We start from the raw sequence: 17,624 nt of genomic DNA, 5'->3' as shown, positions 1-17,624 counted from the left end.
TTGACATTTTTGCCATATTTTGGATATGCAAATTTTAACCAGATTTATAGAATAAAGTTTCCTAAAATGATTGTGTATCTTATTCTTGTTTTTTCTGTTAAAGGTAAAATCAGTGTGTGAAATAAGCCAAAAATCCAGCCAGACATCAGGGCTGGTAACTTCAAACCGTAACCAGCCCAAAATGGTTTTAACCAGACCAAATATGGTGAATTTACTCAGATGTATGGAACATCTAAATTTTTTACCAGACCATCGGGCTGGCTAGCTGTAAATTTAGACCGTCCATCAGAAATCTAGACCGTCTCGGGCGGTCGGACGGGCCTTATTTCGTACACTGGTAAAATATGCAGTCTCTGAAGGTATTATTGTTGATAGATATATTTATCAATTTGTGAATTGACTTCAGTATATGTTCGTGTTTCTTCAGTTCTTAACAAGGCCTACTCTCGTGTGAATTATGGGAGCATACTCCATTAGCATCCATTAAAATGAAATGGCATCAGTACTATTTCTCACTTCACAAAAAAACATAACAGATATAAAAACAAGGAACTTCCAAAAATAGTACCATAGACATTATTTTAATCACATAGTGAGTGAATGAATGTTGTTTGATGCCCCAGACAGCAATATTCCAGCTACATCACAACAACCTGTAAATACAAACCAGTCAGACAAACCAGTGATTGGCCAGATACAACAGTATGACGAAGCACCAGTTGATCACGTCACAGAGATACCACTAGATCCAGTGTAGTCACCAATTACACAAGTACAGGTTATAGGGGTCCAGCTCTCCCCATAATCCATGAAAGCCAGGAAGGAGAAGGTCTACACAATCAGCTCATATCAAACGCTAGCGTCTGATGCTGAAAAGTCAAGATATGTCCTTTCTTTCCATAGCCATGTTGGAAACTGCTGTTGTCTGAGACATGCCCATGCATGGTTGTAGTCGGTGGCCATGGACTTGCACTGGTGGTAGGTGAGCTTGGACCATGACACGTCTCTGTAATACAGTCAGTGAAAGTCTCAAAGAAGGCTGTAAAGTGTAATCAATCAGGGTCATGATCCACAAAGCGTTTGTAGTGCTATAACATTCGTTATCCTACGATAAAATATAGAGTTACAACAGGTCGTAACGTTACGACAGGGTTTTACACAGACTTTTAAAAATGGGAGTCATGTCGACTCCGATATTAATTTTTGGGAGTCATTTTCAATATTTGGGAGTCATGAAAATTTTAATATTTCTTGATGTTAATCATTCTCAGTATGTAACTGTGTATGTCACACCACCAAACGAAACTACAGCATTGTTCAGTTCAAACAGCCAGGATTACTGTCTCCTCTGAGTTCTCTGGAACAATCTGACAGCTCTGTAAAAGTCAAACTATCATCGAAAAATATCCTTTTTTTAGCTTATCAAATCAATTTTATTGAACTGAATTGTGAGGGCCACCCATAAAACTTGTGTCAAGCTTGACTCGTATGATAATATTTTGAGAGTCGTTTAAAAAATTGTTGCGTCAAATACGCAGGAATCACGCGTCATGTAAAACCCTGCGTTACGAATGTTTTGTGGATATGGACCCAGGTTAGGAGCAGCCATACCAGTGGTCAAGAATTCAAGCACTGAAATAAGTCTTTAATGTCCTTTTGGTCAATATTATCTTTAAGAATAGCCCTGAGGTGCAAACTTTATTTCTCTGAATAAAGTTTGTTACTATTCCTGCTTGAACAAGGCATAAATGTATACATTTTCTGTTTTATTCATTTCCAGTTTGTAACAAAACTAATGCAGAGTTATTTCCCTTTAATGTGACTTGTGAACTTGGAGTTTCACTCGACCCCAGTGAAGTGTTGTAGTTTGAGGCTAAGAGACTGTGGTGAATTTCAGAGGCAGTGTTTATGGTCTCATGCCATTCTGGTGTAATAGGCATATGATGCTGAAACTGTGAGATTTCTAAGGCTGCTAAATTAGCTCAATGGTGTGCTCCACTTGGGGGTCATTGTGTATCAAGTAATATCAATCAGGAGAGGCCAGTCATTTTACTTGTAAAGGAACCATTTTGGGGTAATCATAAAAACCCATTATAACAGATTAGAAATAGAAACATACAGGTCAAAGATTGAGTGAGTGAGTTTTAGTTTTATGCCGCTTATAGCAATATTACAGGAATATCATTGCGAGGGACACCAGCAATGGGCTTCACACATTGTAGGGGAATCGAACCCTGATCCTCGGCATGATGGTCAAATTCTTTAACCATTCTTTAACCACCCCTACAGGCCAAAGATAAATCTACTTTAACACCTGGCCTTACTGGTGAACAATAGGTACAATGAGTGAGTGAGTTTAGTTTTATGCCACACTCACCAATATTCCAGCTATATGGCGGCGGTCTGTAAACAATCGAGTCTGGACCAGAATATCCAGTGATCAACAGCATGAGCATCGATCTGCGCAACTGGGAACCGATGACATGTGTCAACAAAGGCAGCGAGCCTGACCACCTGATCCCGTTAGTTGCCTCTTACGACAAGCATGGGTTACTGAAGATCAATATTCTAACCCAGACCTTCACAGGTACAATAGGTACAGACATGAGATACATTGTTTGACTTACTTGAAACATGGCAGTGATGAGATGATGCAAGATGCTGCCACCAGAGACTGGAACCTCCTGAACATCTCCTTGATGCAGACAGAGCACCTGCACAGGGGGAACAGTGTCGGTCAGTTCCTGGCTTGGATTTAATTCCTCACTGAATAGTATGTAGTAACATCATGGCATGTTGGTTTCATGGGGAAGGGGAGGCTGAAGCAATGTATGTCTTCAACTTTTGGCTCTTTGATGAAACCAACAAGTATGGTGCTGACAAATCTCGAAATATATTTAGGGCAAATCTAGGATTTTTTATTCAAATTGTTTAATTCAAGTGTGATTGTTTTCGAATATTAGCACACCAGGGTTTTAAAACAAGAATAATTATTTCATGAAAAGGAGATATCCACTGGTTACTGAAGATGATGTACATCACTCACTCACTCACTCACTCACTCACCAATGATGAATGTTAATTTAGACCAGAGGTCAATCGCTTTTACATTCAATAATAATTTAACATGTGCACATGTGCATAACATTTCTGACCCCGCCCACCCCCCTTCCCACATGGTGGCAGGCCTGTAAGATACATAAAGATTCAAACAAATTAAACTGTTGCTTTCTCCTTAAATACATGATACACAAACTTTGACAAATTAAGTATAACTCCAGCACGTTCGTCTTGCAACAGCTCAACAAATTTAGCCATACTTGGATATTTGTAAACAGACATTGATATATATCTTTTTCTATAAAGTTCATTTTTCGGACAAACCATCACAACATCATCTTCAACATCCTTACAAAAAAAATGGAAATAATCTTTCATTGAATTGTAATTTGGGAGTAAACCATCTACCTTTTTCAACCATTAAATTGTGAGAACATAATCTAAATTTACTTAATGCAGTTCTATATTTAACTATTAATATCTACCAAGTATCTTTCAAAACATAGACTTTGCTTAATATGCAAGTACAACCTTGTGTCACTTAATGAGGCTAAATTATGTCTCCACATTTGCTCATATATATCCCTAATTCTGAGACTAAATGATCTAAGAAATCCTAGTTTATTGACAACTACTTGGGCATTCCACAGATATCCAAATCCATACTTATTTAGGGCATCCCTAAGTCAAGTCACCCAGCTTACTCTATCAGGATGAGATCTGGACATCTATAATAAAGCATTATAAACAACCTTAATATAACGGTCCTCGTTGCTATCCAATATCTTCAACCAGTATTAACTATCCTTGTCAATCGAACTGTAGCCAATGGTTGAGCACCAACTTCACCATACACAACAGCAGAAGGAGTAGGCGTTTTAACTCTTAACATATACTTGATAAACTTTAAATGAACCTTCTCAAATGCATGTGCCTCCATGAAACCCCAAACCTCAGAACTATAACATAATATTGGTGAAACATACCCATCCACACACACACACCTACTCACTCACACACTCACTCACTCTACCAACTCACTAACCCACTCACTCATCTAACCTGGCTTGAGGCTTGTGTAAGTTCTTGGAAGTGATGCCCTGTTTCTTGCCGTTCACGCTGACATCCACACGTCGGACACCTCCATATTCATAGCATATAATAGCTGCCAAAGACAACAAGACAGTTTCAATTTAATAATCATGATAACACATTAGTGTTGTTTCGTTCTTTACCAACTGTGAAAGGTTCTGGTCAGTAGGTGGGAAAGAAAGTTCTCATGGTAGGCTGTTGATCTGATGTTCATATTACACTCGTCAACTGGCCTTTGTAAGTGGGATAGCCTAGTGGTTAAAGCATTCGCTTGTCACACCGAAGAACCAGGTTCGATTCCCAGCATGGGTACAATGTTTGAACCCCATTTCTGGTGACCCCCGAAGTGATATTGCTGGAATATTGCTAAAGCAGCATAAAACCCAACTCACTCACTCACTCACTGAATCAAATGCCAGTTACTGTAAAGAAAAATGTAAACAGAACACAAAAAGCAACTGGAATATTGCTAAAAGTTGCATAAAACCTACTCTCTCCCTCACTTTAATTTACAACAGTTCTGTACACTGACCTGCTGATGAAGGTACCAGTTTATGTTGTACAGCCTGTGCCCGCTGTGCCTCCCTGCCATCTGGGAACCTGAGGGTGGACTGCAGCAGGAGGGGGTGGTGTACACGGTACCCCTGGGGCAGTTCTCTCACCTCCTCTACACGCTCAATCAGGGCTCTTCTCATAGCAGCATGGCTGTACGGACCACTGGAGGAAAAGATTAAAACCAGGGTGCCATTGTGAAATGTGACCTTAGCTCTCTGTCATAAGTCTATATTAAGGTATGGGAGTTATGATCACTTTAGGAAGTAAGATGACTTTGTACAATGGCATCCTGAACATGAGTGAGTGAGTGAGTGAGTGAGTGAGTGAGTGAGTGAGTGAGTGAGTGAGTGAGTGAGTAGTGAGTGAGTGAGTGAGTGAGTGAGTGAGTGAGTGAGTGAGTGAGTGAGTGAGTGAGTGAGTGAGTGAGTGAGTGAGAGAAATAATCATGGACAAAACATAAGAAAGAACTGAGATCGATAAAAGTTCACTATTGTCCCTTTGATTTTGGTTTTGATGCAATTATTAGATTTTGTGTTAGTGAGCAATTCATTGGTTTCAAATGAAATCAAACGGACTGTAAATATCAATCAGTTAAATTAGTGTTTCCCCATGGATCCAAAAATGGAAGGGAGACAGAATTTAAAAGGGGCACCCTTATGTTATCCATGCATATGATTCTTAAAGACTCAAACAGCACAGTTATTTCATTTAACTTCAACATGAAATAGAATCTAAAAAACACAAAGTGTTAAAATCAGTTATTGTATTAAAAAGAAGGGCAGGATGCCAAACACAAAGGGCAGGGTGCGGCTCCCTGCTAAAAATTCCAAGGAGAAACACTAATATTAATTAATATCAGAGAAGTAACTTGGAAGAAAATGCAGAGTGTCTGAAAGAAATTAACACATATGTATTTTATGTCTCAAGACTGACCTACTGAGTTTGGCTTAACGCCGCTTTTAGCAATATTCCAGCAATATCACGGCTGGGGACACAAGAAATGGGCTTCACGCATTGTACCCATGTGGGCAATTGAACCAACGCTTTAACCACTAGGCTACCCCATCGCCCCCCACACTAAATAATGATGTTTTCGAGATTACTCAAGCGTGGGTTCAGTACTGTGCCACCAGTCTTGTTTATTGTTTGAACCTGTTATTATGCAATAACTTCACTTTGTTCATGACAAGTTAATTGAATGACTGATTCATGTTGAAAATATTCCACAAATGACATACCTCCCGACAACCACAGTGCTCAGATAAAGTGGCTCCACCAGAAAGAGGCTGAGCAGCGCCCCCTGCACACCAAGGATGTTCCAGCGTGCCATCTTATCACTACATGACATGGAGATTGTCCTCTCCCCCCGGCCTGGCTTGATCCTTAGCAATCCCACAACGTGGTAGTCTGATCCTGACCCTAGCGGGTCCTGCTCACCCCCAGGGACACACTTGGCACCAGTACGGAATATATCACCCCGAGGAACACATCTGTCAGAGGTACCACATACTTCACCACCATTGCTGGCACAAACACGTTTCTCCTCTGCTATCCTCTTTCCTTCAGTCACAGCATTGTGGATATTTAGTTCACAGTGATCTCCCTGTAATATTTTCCCATTGTAATCACCTCCTTCTTTTTGCAATATCCTTTCACTAAGATCACCTGCCTCCTTCTGGAATACCTTCCCAACATGATCTCTTCCTTCATTTTGTAATACCTTTCCACAGAGATCAGCTTCTGTTGTTCGAAACAGTTTCCCACTGAAATCACTTAATTCCTTTTGGAAAACCTTTCCATCAAGATAACCTGCCTTTTTCTGGAATACCTTCCCCACATGATCGCTTGCTTCAGTTTGTAATACCTTTCCACAGAGATCAGCTTCTGTTGTTCGAAACAGTTTCCCACTGAAATCACTTAATTCCTTTTGGAAAACCTCTCCATCGAGACAACCGGCCTTTTTCTTGAATATGTCATCAACAAGGACACCTGTCTCCTTTCCACCAGGAATAATCATCTCTATCATTTCTTGTCTGTGAACTTTGTTTCTTGTGTTACTTTCTAATTTCTCCACATGACCATCTTCAGCAGTGCCAGAACAGTCTGTACTTTGACAACACCCCTCCTCTACTCCACCCACCATTCCTCTAAGTCCTGGTGTAGAGCCAGGCAGATCTTGTCCTGAACCTGAACCAGGCTCCTTGCTGTCCTCCTCCTCCAGACAGGGTACATCTGTAACAGTGACAGGTTTAGCCATCTTGGGTGCTGCATCCTGGGAGGCTTCTGTAGAGGAGTACTTCCTCTTCCTGTCTCCTCCAGACTTCGGAACGAGAGAACTGTCAGCAGCTACTGAGCCCATCACATCCATCATGTCAGCTCCTTCGTCTGGTCTGGGGAAAATGGAAGCATCGCCGCCTGAAATGAAAGGTGATATACAACCATCCATCAGTACATGACATCGGGATATTCAAAGGCAGATTGAGTACTTTGTTGAAGGAGGGTTGCACTAAGTGACCAATGTCACAAACTGTCTGGCTGACTCAAAGGCCAAAGGTGCAGGCAGTTAACATGTAAAATGTCTGACACATCTAGCGGTGAGCATCGTCACACCACCTTCTCTGGGTCTGCAAGTGATATTTGTATCATGGTTCAAACACAACGATATAGCAATACAGTTGCTAGGTTGTAGTTTGGAAAGTATGATATTGCTAGTCTCATGAAATCTTGTAATTGAGATTTATATCCAACATGGCGGTCTCCGAATGCTGAGGTAAGATAATTGTGTTCTATTTGTGATGTAACCATGATTATTACGTATTGTTATGTGGTGTGCACCGTTAGGTATCTAGGCAGTTGCGAGGGGTCAGTTGGTAGACGTTGCAGCTGTGTGCACACGTATCTTTGGAAGTTGTAAGCCTGTACCGAATAAATAGCTATTTTCAATACGAAGTTGTTCTTCTTTCACGGATCTAACACAGTCAAACACTAGTGTGTTGCAGTTGAAGGAGCTACATAAATACTTTGAGTTATCCATTTCCAAGATAAGACACAAAAGCAAAATGATGGGACTGAGATTTTTCTTCATTTGACACATCAAAGGTTGACTCAAGAGTGTTTGACAGCTGTTGCAGTTTCACACAGTGGAGTATACAATTTTGATCTGTGTAAACTTCATACGTAACAAATGAATGCACAAATATGAGTTGTGAGTCACAATTTGCATAGATCCCATATTGATATTCTGGAGAATGTGAGATGTAATAATATCGTAATAAAAGCTGTTCATAATCTTCATATTGGAGAAGTAGCACTGAGCAAAAATGAAAAATAAAAGTCTGAAAGAAATCAAAATATTTCACATCAGTAGGGAGTGGTCACATATTTATGCATGGATTACTAACAAAACCATGTTCTGAACATAGTTAGAAGTATAGTCCATGATTAAAGGCGTAACTTTGTGAATTGTCTGAGTCAATTAAAACTTAATTTCATAGCTATAGTATATGTACGATATTATTGATGATAGAATTTAAAGGTTAAAGCGTTCGCAAGGCGGGTTCTATTCCCCACATGGGTACAATGTGTGAAGCTCAATTCTGGTGTCCCCGCCATGATATTGCTGGAATATCGCTAAAAGTGGCGTAAAATCAAACTCACTCACTCTTCTAATTGACAATATTTCTGGTATCAATGTTTTTAAGCAGCACTTCCTATGATAATCCTACAATAATACTTACACGGCGTCTGGCTGGTGAAGAAATGGAAGTGGACTCCTGGCTTCACCTTGCATCGATGACAGCCATCTTGAGGAGGTAGGAACACCTCACCTTGGCCACCGCCATACACCACCCTCAGGTCCTCATACAGGTAGCTGTATAACACAGACAAATATATATGTGGATAAGAAGATAAATATACTCATGCCAATAATGGTTGTCACCCCCTTCAATTTTTTTATTTGGAGAGGGGTGTGGGGTGAGGGGTGTGAGGTGTGTTTGGGGTTGGGGTGGGGGGGTGACAACCATTATTGGCATGAGTATATATGCCCTTAAAATTACATGTGTGCCAACAAGATAATTATTTTGGATCAATCTGCAGACTCAGTGAAGGTCTAGTGATTTTCCTTTGACTTTCCCTTCTACTCACCTGAATGACAAAGATCTATAGTAAAATGAATGAATCGAGTAAAAAGTCTTTGCGTTCTTTTGAGTAATATAATTCAAGTCCATGGCTCTCTCCATAATGATGTTGGGATATGTTAATGCAGGTCCCAAGGTGATTACTGTACCAACAACCATGGAAACATGGAACTAAATTTTTTGTTGACCATTCAAAGATCAAACATTGTGTCTGAATTGTTAAGATTCTTTAAACCATGACATAATTTTCATGTCAGTTAATCTATGCCATCAGCATGCTGTCTGTTGTTGCATTCACCATGCTGTCTGTTGTTGCATTCACCAACACCATTGAATCAACGCATGGTACACAAATTCTGATGGTTCAACATGTAATACACACAAGGGTCAGTACGTACCACAGAAACGATCTCCTTGCAATGATTTCAGCGTGGCTGTCATTTACAATATCACCTGTGAAGGAAATATCAAAATAAGGAGACAAGTCTGCAGGCTGGTTACCAATAATATCACCGCAATTAAGTATGGTGAAATGTCAAAATGACGGTAGCATGGCAAAAGGCAAAATGGACCAAAATCCTTCTCTTGTTTTACAGGGCCTAGATTTTCGAAGCTCTCTTAACGCTAAGATAGTCGTACGTTAATGTTAATGAATGGCACTTAAAACTATCTTAGTGCTAAGAGAGCTTCGAAAATCTAGGCCCAGATGAGTAAGCATACCCTAAATTTCAAAATGGCTTCAAAGCATTTACAAGTAAAAGTTTGTCTGATAATCTGAAAAACAACCATCTTCAAATACAACAGATATTTCCAACGGTATCATCGGGACTTATGGCTATAATGACACATTCACTACTGTATTGGATCAAAAGCACCTAAACATTTATATATTTTGACACAAGCATCTGTTTTTTTAAAATGACAATTCAATTCTTCCAGTTTCTCCCAAACATACTTCAGAGGCAGTTTACGTGTACTTTGGGTTCATGCTTTAACCTCAACATTGATATGAAATAAAACAATTCACAAAGAACAAGTGAACACAATGAGACAACAATAATACAAGCCTTTTCTCAATGCCAACCCTGTCACTGGTTCTTAGGGAGCGGAGTTGGATAACTTGTCCCCAATCCCTTTCACATTTGTGAATAAAATATGTTTAAATCACAATCTAAAAATCACTGGTTCTTACTGCCAAGTTTGTAATAACAAAAAAAAAAATGAAAATCATTAGATAATACCAATAAAATTAAAATCCCAACCTACAGACCTAATCCATTGTCAGAAACAACCATATTGTTTAATGGTGGTCTTGTCATGGAGATTCTTACCTGCCTTACTCATCTTGGACTTCCCAATACATTTGGAACCTGTTCCCATGGCAACCACTTTCATACTGAAGCCAGTCTCTGATACAAAAAGTGAATGAATGAATGAATGAATGAATGAATGAATGAATGAATGAAAATTGCAGGCCTGTAACATATCGCATTTTGAACAAATAAAACAGCAGTTAAAAACAGTTAGCAAGCACATGTATCCATGATATAGAACATATACATATATAGTCATAAATGGGAGAATAATAAAAAAACAATGCAGCAATTAAGTAACGAATGAATGTTGTTTTATGTAAGAGCTGGCAACATTCCTGATTTATCACAGTGGCATTATATACACCAATCTCGGTGACCCAAGGCCGTGTTCTTCACTAGAAGTATGTGTATGTATGTCCAGTCACACAGAAGGAGCCGCCACTGATGCACTTTACCTGACAAGACAATGGCTGATCTGTTTAATGAAGTCATGTTGGAGCATAATATACCTCCTGCATAACCTAATGGATAGACAAACAGGGCTTGTTTCACAAAGCTATCGTAGTGCTACGACTGTTGTAAGTCTATGTTACAGTACAGGATATACGAAAGCTACGAGAAAAGTTACGAGATCTTAGGCTTACGAGAGCTTTGTGAAACGGGGCCCAGGTCTGATGTTTATATCCCCGGCTGCTCCATACCAAAAGATGGTACTGGTTGTTACCCTGGCTGGTATTTGGAATTAAGGGGAGATAACAAGGACTGGTTGGCTCATTACACTTTTTAGCGCAACCACGATAAACTGTGTCTTGTCATTTCCAAGGGCTAGCACAGTAAAACTGACATTGTTCCACACTGGTCCACACATGCACAAATGCTCTTCACATTATAGTGAGTGAGTGAGTTTAGTTTTACGTCACTTTAAGCAATATTCCAGCAATATTCCAGCAATATCACTGCGGTGGACACCAGAAATGGGTTTCACACATTGAGCTCATGTGGGGAATCGAACCCGGGTCTTCAGCGTGATGAGCTGCACGCTTTAACCACTAGGCTACCCCACCGCCCCCTCTTCACGTTATAAGAGAAATAATCATGGACAAAACATAAGAAAGAACTGAGATCGATAAAAGTTCACTATTGTCCCTTTGATTTTGGTTTTGATGCAATTATTAGATTTTGTGTTAGTGAGCAATTCATTGGTCTCAAATGAAATCAAACAACCTGTAAATATCAATCAGTTAAATTAGTGTTTCCCCAAGGATCCAAAAAAGGAAGGGAAACAGAATTTAAAAGGGGGGCACCCTTATTCCAATAGCGGCATGCAATGACGGTATTATGTTATCCATGCATATGATTCTTAAAGACTCAAACAGCACAGTTATTTCATTTAACTTCAACATGAAATAGAATCTAAAAACCACAAAGAGTTAAAATCAGTTATTGTTTTAAAAAGAAGGGCAGGATGCCAAACACAAAGGGCAGGGTGCGGCTCCCTGCTAAAAATTCCAAGGAGAAACACTAATATTAATTAATATCAGAGAAGTAACTTGGAAGAAAATGCAGAGTGTCTGAAAGAAATCAACACATATGTATTTTATGTCTCAAGAAGATCAGTGACACGCTTATGCATGACTTACTATCGTAAACATAATTTTAAAATGGCCCTTGAATAAAACTTTACTTTGTGTATTGGACGTGAAAACTAAAACTTTATTGCATCACAATAGTAATGTAGGATATTATCAATGAAACAATTTTCATATCGATAATCAATAATATTTCTTCCCATCTACAGTTTTCTGATCATCGATCAGTTTTGCCATTTTGCCTTTCATCTCACATGTACGATAATGTATGTACTGATATGCCATAACTGCAAGTACGAGACACATAATGAGGTTAAATGTGTGTTTGTATAACTTCAGTCTAATTTCGGCCATTTTGAAGGAGAGTTACAGAATGATCTATTACATCTATAATCTGCATCACTTTTAGCTGCCTACAAACATAAACTTGTTTTGATACAAGTCATGGTATGCTTCGTTAGATGTGAGACCGCCTCCGTGGTGTAGTGGTTAGAGAGTCCGCCCCCGAGATTGGTTCGATCCCACTCTACCAAAAGAGCGTTAAAATATGGTACTTGTTGGTCCCTGCCCAGCGCTCGGCATTAGTGGGTACAACAAGGACTGGTCGGCTCGGAGTCAGTATAATGTGTCTGAGTGGGGTATTCATGCTTCACTGCGGCGTGATATCTCAGTGGGCTAGCACTATAAAACCAGCTTAAGTCTGGGCTAGTACAAGCAGCCGCACATACACATACACACGCATGCACGTCGTCATATGAGCGAAATATTCTTAAACACGACATTAAACCCACTTTCACCTCACCTCACCTTAGATGTAAAGTCACACTCCACAATATTCCAGCTATACGGAGATATGTCTGTAATCCATACCACACAAACCAGGGGTTGATTAATGAGCATCAATATAGAGCATGATGACATGATATGAAATAAGTCACCAAATCTGACAACCTAATACACTTAATTGTTTGATCAGTAATAAAATAATAATAACAATAATAAAAATAGAATTGCTTCATTATTGATCCATCTAGCTGCCTCTTATAGTGAGTGAGTGAGTTTAGTTTTACGCCGCACTCAGCAATATTCCAGCTATATGGCGGCGGTCTGTAAATAATCGAGTCTGGACCAGACAATCCAGTGATCAACAGCATGAGCATCAATCTGCGCAATTGGGAACCGATGACATGTGTCAACCAAGTCAGCGAGCCTGACCACCCGATCCTGTTAGTCGCCTCTTACGACAAGCATGGGTTACTGAAGACCTATATCCCGGATCTTCACGGGTCAGCTGCCTCTTATATCAAACAGAGGCTGCTGAGACCTCCTCCAAGCTGGAAGGCTAACTGAGGTCACTATGTCCCCATGTACCTGTTTGTGTAGTCATGACAACAGCAGACAACAATGTCCACTCTCGTCCCATGGCTGGTTTTCCAGTTTTGGGCAGACTTTTATAGTAACCATAGCAACACCGGGCCACAGAGTCAGCGAATGTTATTGGGGGCACAGAACATGTTCCTCTGCTTGAATGCATGAAGTTTGTATTCAAAGAATCTGAAAACAAGGAAAGGAAGAAAATAGTTGTATTTAAAAGCAATATTTTGAAAGTATCTATAGTGATATAAAGCCGATCTGTATGAAACAGATCTGATGCTGGGAAGCTGGGGTATCTTATGTTCTAAAATGGTTCATTCATTCGTGGACTGAGCCATGGGTAGCCTAGTGATTAAAGTGTTCCCTTACCATGCCGAAGACCCAGGTTCAATTCTGGATGTTATACAAAGACAAGTACACTCATATCTTTTTTTATATCTTTTTTCAGTACTGAGGAGGCCACAGGCCTATAGTACATTTCATATATACAATTTTCTAATCAACATGGCTTGATAAATGAAAACTGCAACATTTTTAATTACAAATTCATTTGAAGAATTCAATAGAGAAGAAAATTTATCGCTTGATGGATGGACAAAATAGAGTTCTTTAATATATATTTTACGTATAGTGTTATATGTTGGGCAAAGTAGAGGAAAATGAGGTGAGGTGAGGTGAAATTGGTTTTTACGTCGTGCTTGAGAATATTTCGCTCATATGACGACATGCATGAATGAGTATGTGTATGTGCGGCTGCTTGTACTAGCCCAGACTTAAGCTGGTTTTATAGTGCTAGCCCACTGAGATACCATGCCGCAGAGAGGAAAATGATATTCGTCTTCCATAACAGTATTATTACCTCTACAGATTCTATCTTCTCTTTTGATATTCATAAACCTACCTTTTTCAATTAATAAATCATGAGATGAACAACGGAAACGAGCTAAAGCTATTCTATATTTCGTAACATTAGCACATGATAATAAAGTTCAGTATAAATGTGTGTTTTAAAGATTGAGTAATAATTACATTTTGTAGCTACTGAAATTGCTTCCAACCATTTTTGCTGGTAAATATCTTTTAATCTTTGCGACAAGTACACTCAGTGCTGTATGTACTAAACAAAACTCATCATACTGTCAGGTTCAGCGAGGAAGACTGGAACTACAACCAGTTTCAGTTTGAAGGCTGGAACTACAACCAGTTTCAGTTTGAAGGCTGGAACTACAACCAGTTTCAGTTTAAAGACTGGAACTACAACCAGTTTAAGTTTGAAGGCTAGAACTACAACCAGTTTCAGTTTGAAGGCTGGAACTACAACCAGTTTCAGTTTGAGGAATCAGGATTCATGACTGCGGTTTTAGATACCGGCCTGGTGTTCTATATTTTGATTTTGGTTAGGGTACTGTTCATACTTATATGCAAAAAGGTTTGTAGGGTATATATCTGTAGTGTGTGTGCTTACAACAACAACCCTTTCAGCGTTACAAGGCTCAGATATCCATGATCGAGGTACAGTTGACCTGTTTAAACCAGAATTCCCATCTCCATAACAAAATGTCAAAATACAGACAAAAGAATGGCTGTTCAATGAATAAGTATTTGATGTTCCTGCTTGAGAACGGTACAAGAATCTGTATGAAAATGTCTATATTGTACTTCCCACTTCTAAAATGCCACTCAATGAAATTCCTGTGACTCCTGTTTGGCTAAGTCTCATGCCCCTTTACCTTCAGGGTGGTCTGTGTGTCTGAGGACATACCATTGATGCTTAGGTTGCAGGGACCGCCTCCGTGGTGTAGTGGTTAGAGCGTCCGCCCGGAGATCGGAAGGCCGTGGGTTCGATCCCCGGCCACATCATACCTAAAGACATTAAAATATGGTACTTGTTGGTTCCTGTCTGGTGCTCGGCATTAATGGGTACCACAAGGACTGGTCGGCTTTGAGTATAATGGGTCTGATTGGGTATTCATGCTTAACTGTGGCATGGTATCTCAGTGAGCTAGCACTATAAAACCAGCTTCAGTCTGGGCTAGTACAAGCAGCCGCACATACACATACACGTCATCATAAGCGAATTTTTCTTAAGCACGACGTTAAACCCAATTTCTGAAATTCACCTCACCTTAGGTTGCAGACACCTCACCACAGCCCTTTCTGTAGATTAACGCTTAGTGTCCGAATATATCTAAACTTTTGATAGCAACAATAACTCCCATTTGAATTGAAAAGCTCCCCCCCCTGAGATGGATGAGGACGAAATGTAGACTTGATTCATTGAGGGCTTTAGATTGCAGAAAGGACTGGACAGAAGGGAAAAGGTGAGACAGACTAACCTTTTTCATGTGAATAGGTTGCAAATAGTCTTTATTAAACATTGCCGTAGATCTAAAGGCAAACTTCATAACTTCTTTTGAACAAACAGCGTGTAGTGTGTGTTTATACTTGCTCCTCGTAAGCCCAGGAATGACAAGGGTCTGTTATTTCGGGATATTTAATTTAATCTTTAACAACTATCAGTTATACGCCGCTTCTTGTGATGTCGCCATCTACCTATTTATTTGGGAGCTCGTTAATGTTGTGTTTATCGTAGTTATTATAATAATTACACACAAAATGCAAAGAGACTAAACCCAAAACTGCATGTTTACAAAACGCAACACGTTTAGCTTACCATGACAAGGGCGAATAACTCTCATCCCATTACCCCATCGCGTGTTTGTCGGTAGAGTGATCGCTTTGAATCATAGGCGCCCGACTCTGATATATTTCTATAAGCATGACCTATAGATCTATATATAAGATATAAGTCTTATATCTTATGTATAGATCATGCTTATAATATATCAGAGTCGGGCGCCTATGCTTTGAATGTTGAATTTAGGAATTAAAGTATTCTGTGATGTATATAAATATATTCACCACAATCCTTTATGTCAGTTTGTCATATCATCAACATACGATCTTAGCATAAATACTCAGATATATTCCACTTACATGAATTCTGAATCATCAGCAGTTTAACGACACGGTAAGGGGCGGTGGGATAGCCTGGTGGTTGAAGCATTCGCTCATCACGCTGAATGGTTCGATTCCCCACATGGGTACATTGTGAGAAACCCATTTGAGGTGACCCCGCCGTGATATTGCTGGAATATTGCTAGAAGGGGGCGTAAAACCAGACTCCCCAACTCATCATTAAAACTGGTGAAAATTACCTTGTAATGTTGAGTGCATTATGGATATGGGTGTTGATATATTGTTTAAAATACAACATGATTGTATGAGTGAGTGGCGTTATAAGTAATGGCACAACAACATCACACGGCCAATACAGTAGGCACCTACCACAAATTCAGCTGACAACACAACGATCAATGACCATGCAGGACCGGACAGGACAAAGGTTTCAGCAGGCCTCATATTGACCGCTATCAGCCAGTAGCAAGCTGAAGGGGGTTCGGTATTCTAGTATTCACAAATACCCTTCTCGTGGAATGAACCCACCCGTTGTTATATGAATAAAAAGTCGTATGGTATGAATATCATTTCAGCGCCTCTGTTTTGTGACTACGACAAAAAAACATTGCATTTTAAACTTCAGCTTCACGATGTTACTGTCATCAGATGGTTAATGAAGCCGCATTCACTCCATCTCCTTATCTTACTTTTCTGCTTGACACCAGTACAACAATCTGTATCCAAAGGTCGCACTCACGAAATATAACAAGTTTTTATCCATGAAAAATGTCATTTTATAATAAGAATTGCTGTGTTAAACAATGGCACACAAGGTAGGCGACCCAAATATGGTAAACGCATGAGGAACTGTCCTTTATGTTATCGAGGTAAAGGAGATGAATGTCATTTCTCATGCGCTACCTAGGATGAACTTGGAATTAAATATGTTCAGATGACACGTATTGCTATTGCAAATATACGTACATTTACAAATAATATTTACCAAACGCAAAGGACATCTAATAAACTCTGTCTATTTATTTAACATGATTATGAGAGAAGAATGTATTTGTGAAAATTTAAAATTACGCCACTACCATGCACATGTATGTACATTTATGTGTATATTGGCTCAAGGTTACTAAACTGAATAATGTATTGATTGAATGGATGACTTATCAGTGATGGCACCAGGTGTTCAAAATAGTCGAAGGAATTGCTTGATTGTAAAATGTGTTGGTGTCGAACTCGTGTTATATTTGGGATCACACTTTCTCAGTAAAGTACCGATTCTAGGTTTGTTGGGTTGAGAGAGGTACACGTGCTATTCTAGTTTTGTTGGGTTGAGAGGGATACACGTGCTATTCTAGGTTTGTTGGGTTGAGAGAGGTACACGTGCTATTCTAGTTTTGTTGTTTGGTTGAGAGGTGTACACGTGCTATTCTAGTTTTGTTGGGTTGAGAGGGATACACGTGCTATTCTAGTTTTGTTGGGTTTAGAGGGATACACGTGCTATTCTAGTTTGTTGGGTTGAGAGG

At 39.6% G+C, this 17,624-nt stretch overlaps 1 protein-coding gene across 1 annotated transcript; it reads right to left on the bottom strand.

The window, feature by feature from the left end:
- Positions 1 to 560: 560 nt before the first annotated feature.
- Positions 561 to 14,989, bottom strand: LOC124259152 (tRNA-specific adenosine deaminase 1-like). Its single transcript, XM_046693248.1, has 11 exons — positions 14,856 to 14,989; positions 13,123 to 13,305; positions 10,178 to 10,255; positions 9,245 to 9,299; positions 8,445 to 8,578; positions 6,644 to 7,122; positions 5,946 to 6,499; positions 4,685 to 4,869; positions 4,123 to 4,225; positions 2,628 to 2,714; positions 561 to 1,006 (listed from the first exon to the last, which is right to left on the bottom strand). The coding sequence occupies exons 2-11, from the start codon at positions 13,283 to 13,285 to the stop codon at positions 850 to 852; spliced, it is 1,995 nt and encodes a 664-aa protein (XP_046549204.1). The 5' UTR covers positions 13,286 to 13,305; positions 14,856 to 14,989; the 3' UTR covers positions 561 to 849.
- Between the last annotated feature and the right edge of the window lie 2,635 nt (positions 14,990 to 17,624).

The sequence above is a fragment of the Haliotis rubra genome, unplaced genomic scaffold (genome assembly GCF_003918875.1).
Source record: "Haliotis rubra isolate DU_JTF1 unplaced genomic scaffold, ASM391887v1 Scf710, whole genome shotgun sequence".
Lineage (NCBI taxonomy): Eukaryota > Metazoa > Mollusca > Gastropoda > Lepetellida > Haliotidae > Haliotis > Haliotis rubra.
Note: the sequence above shows the minus strand (reverse complement) of the source record. Positions and strands in the feature narration are given on the sequence as shown.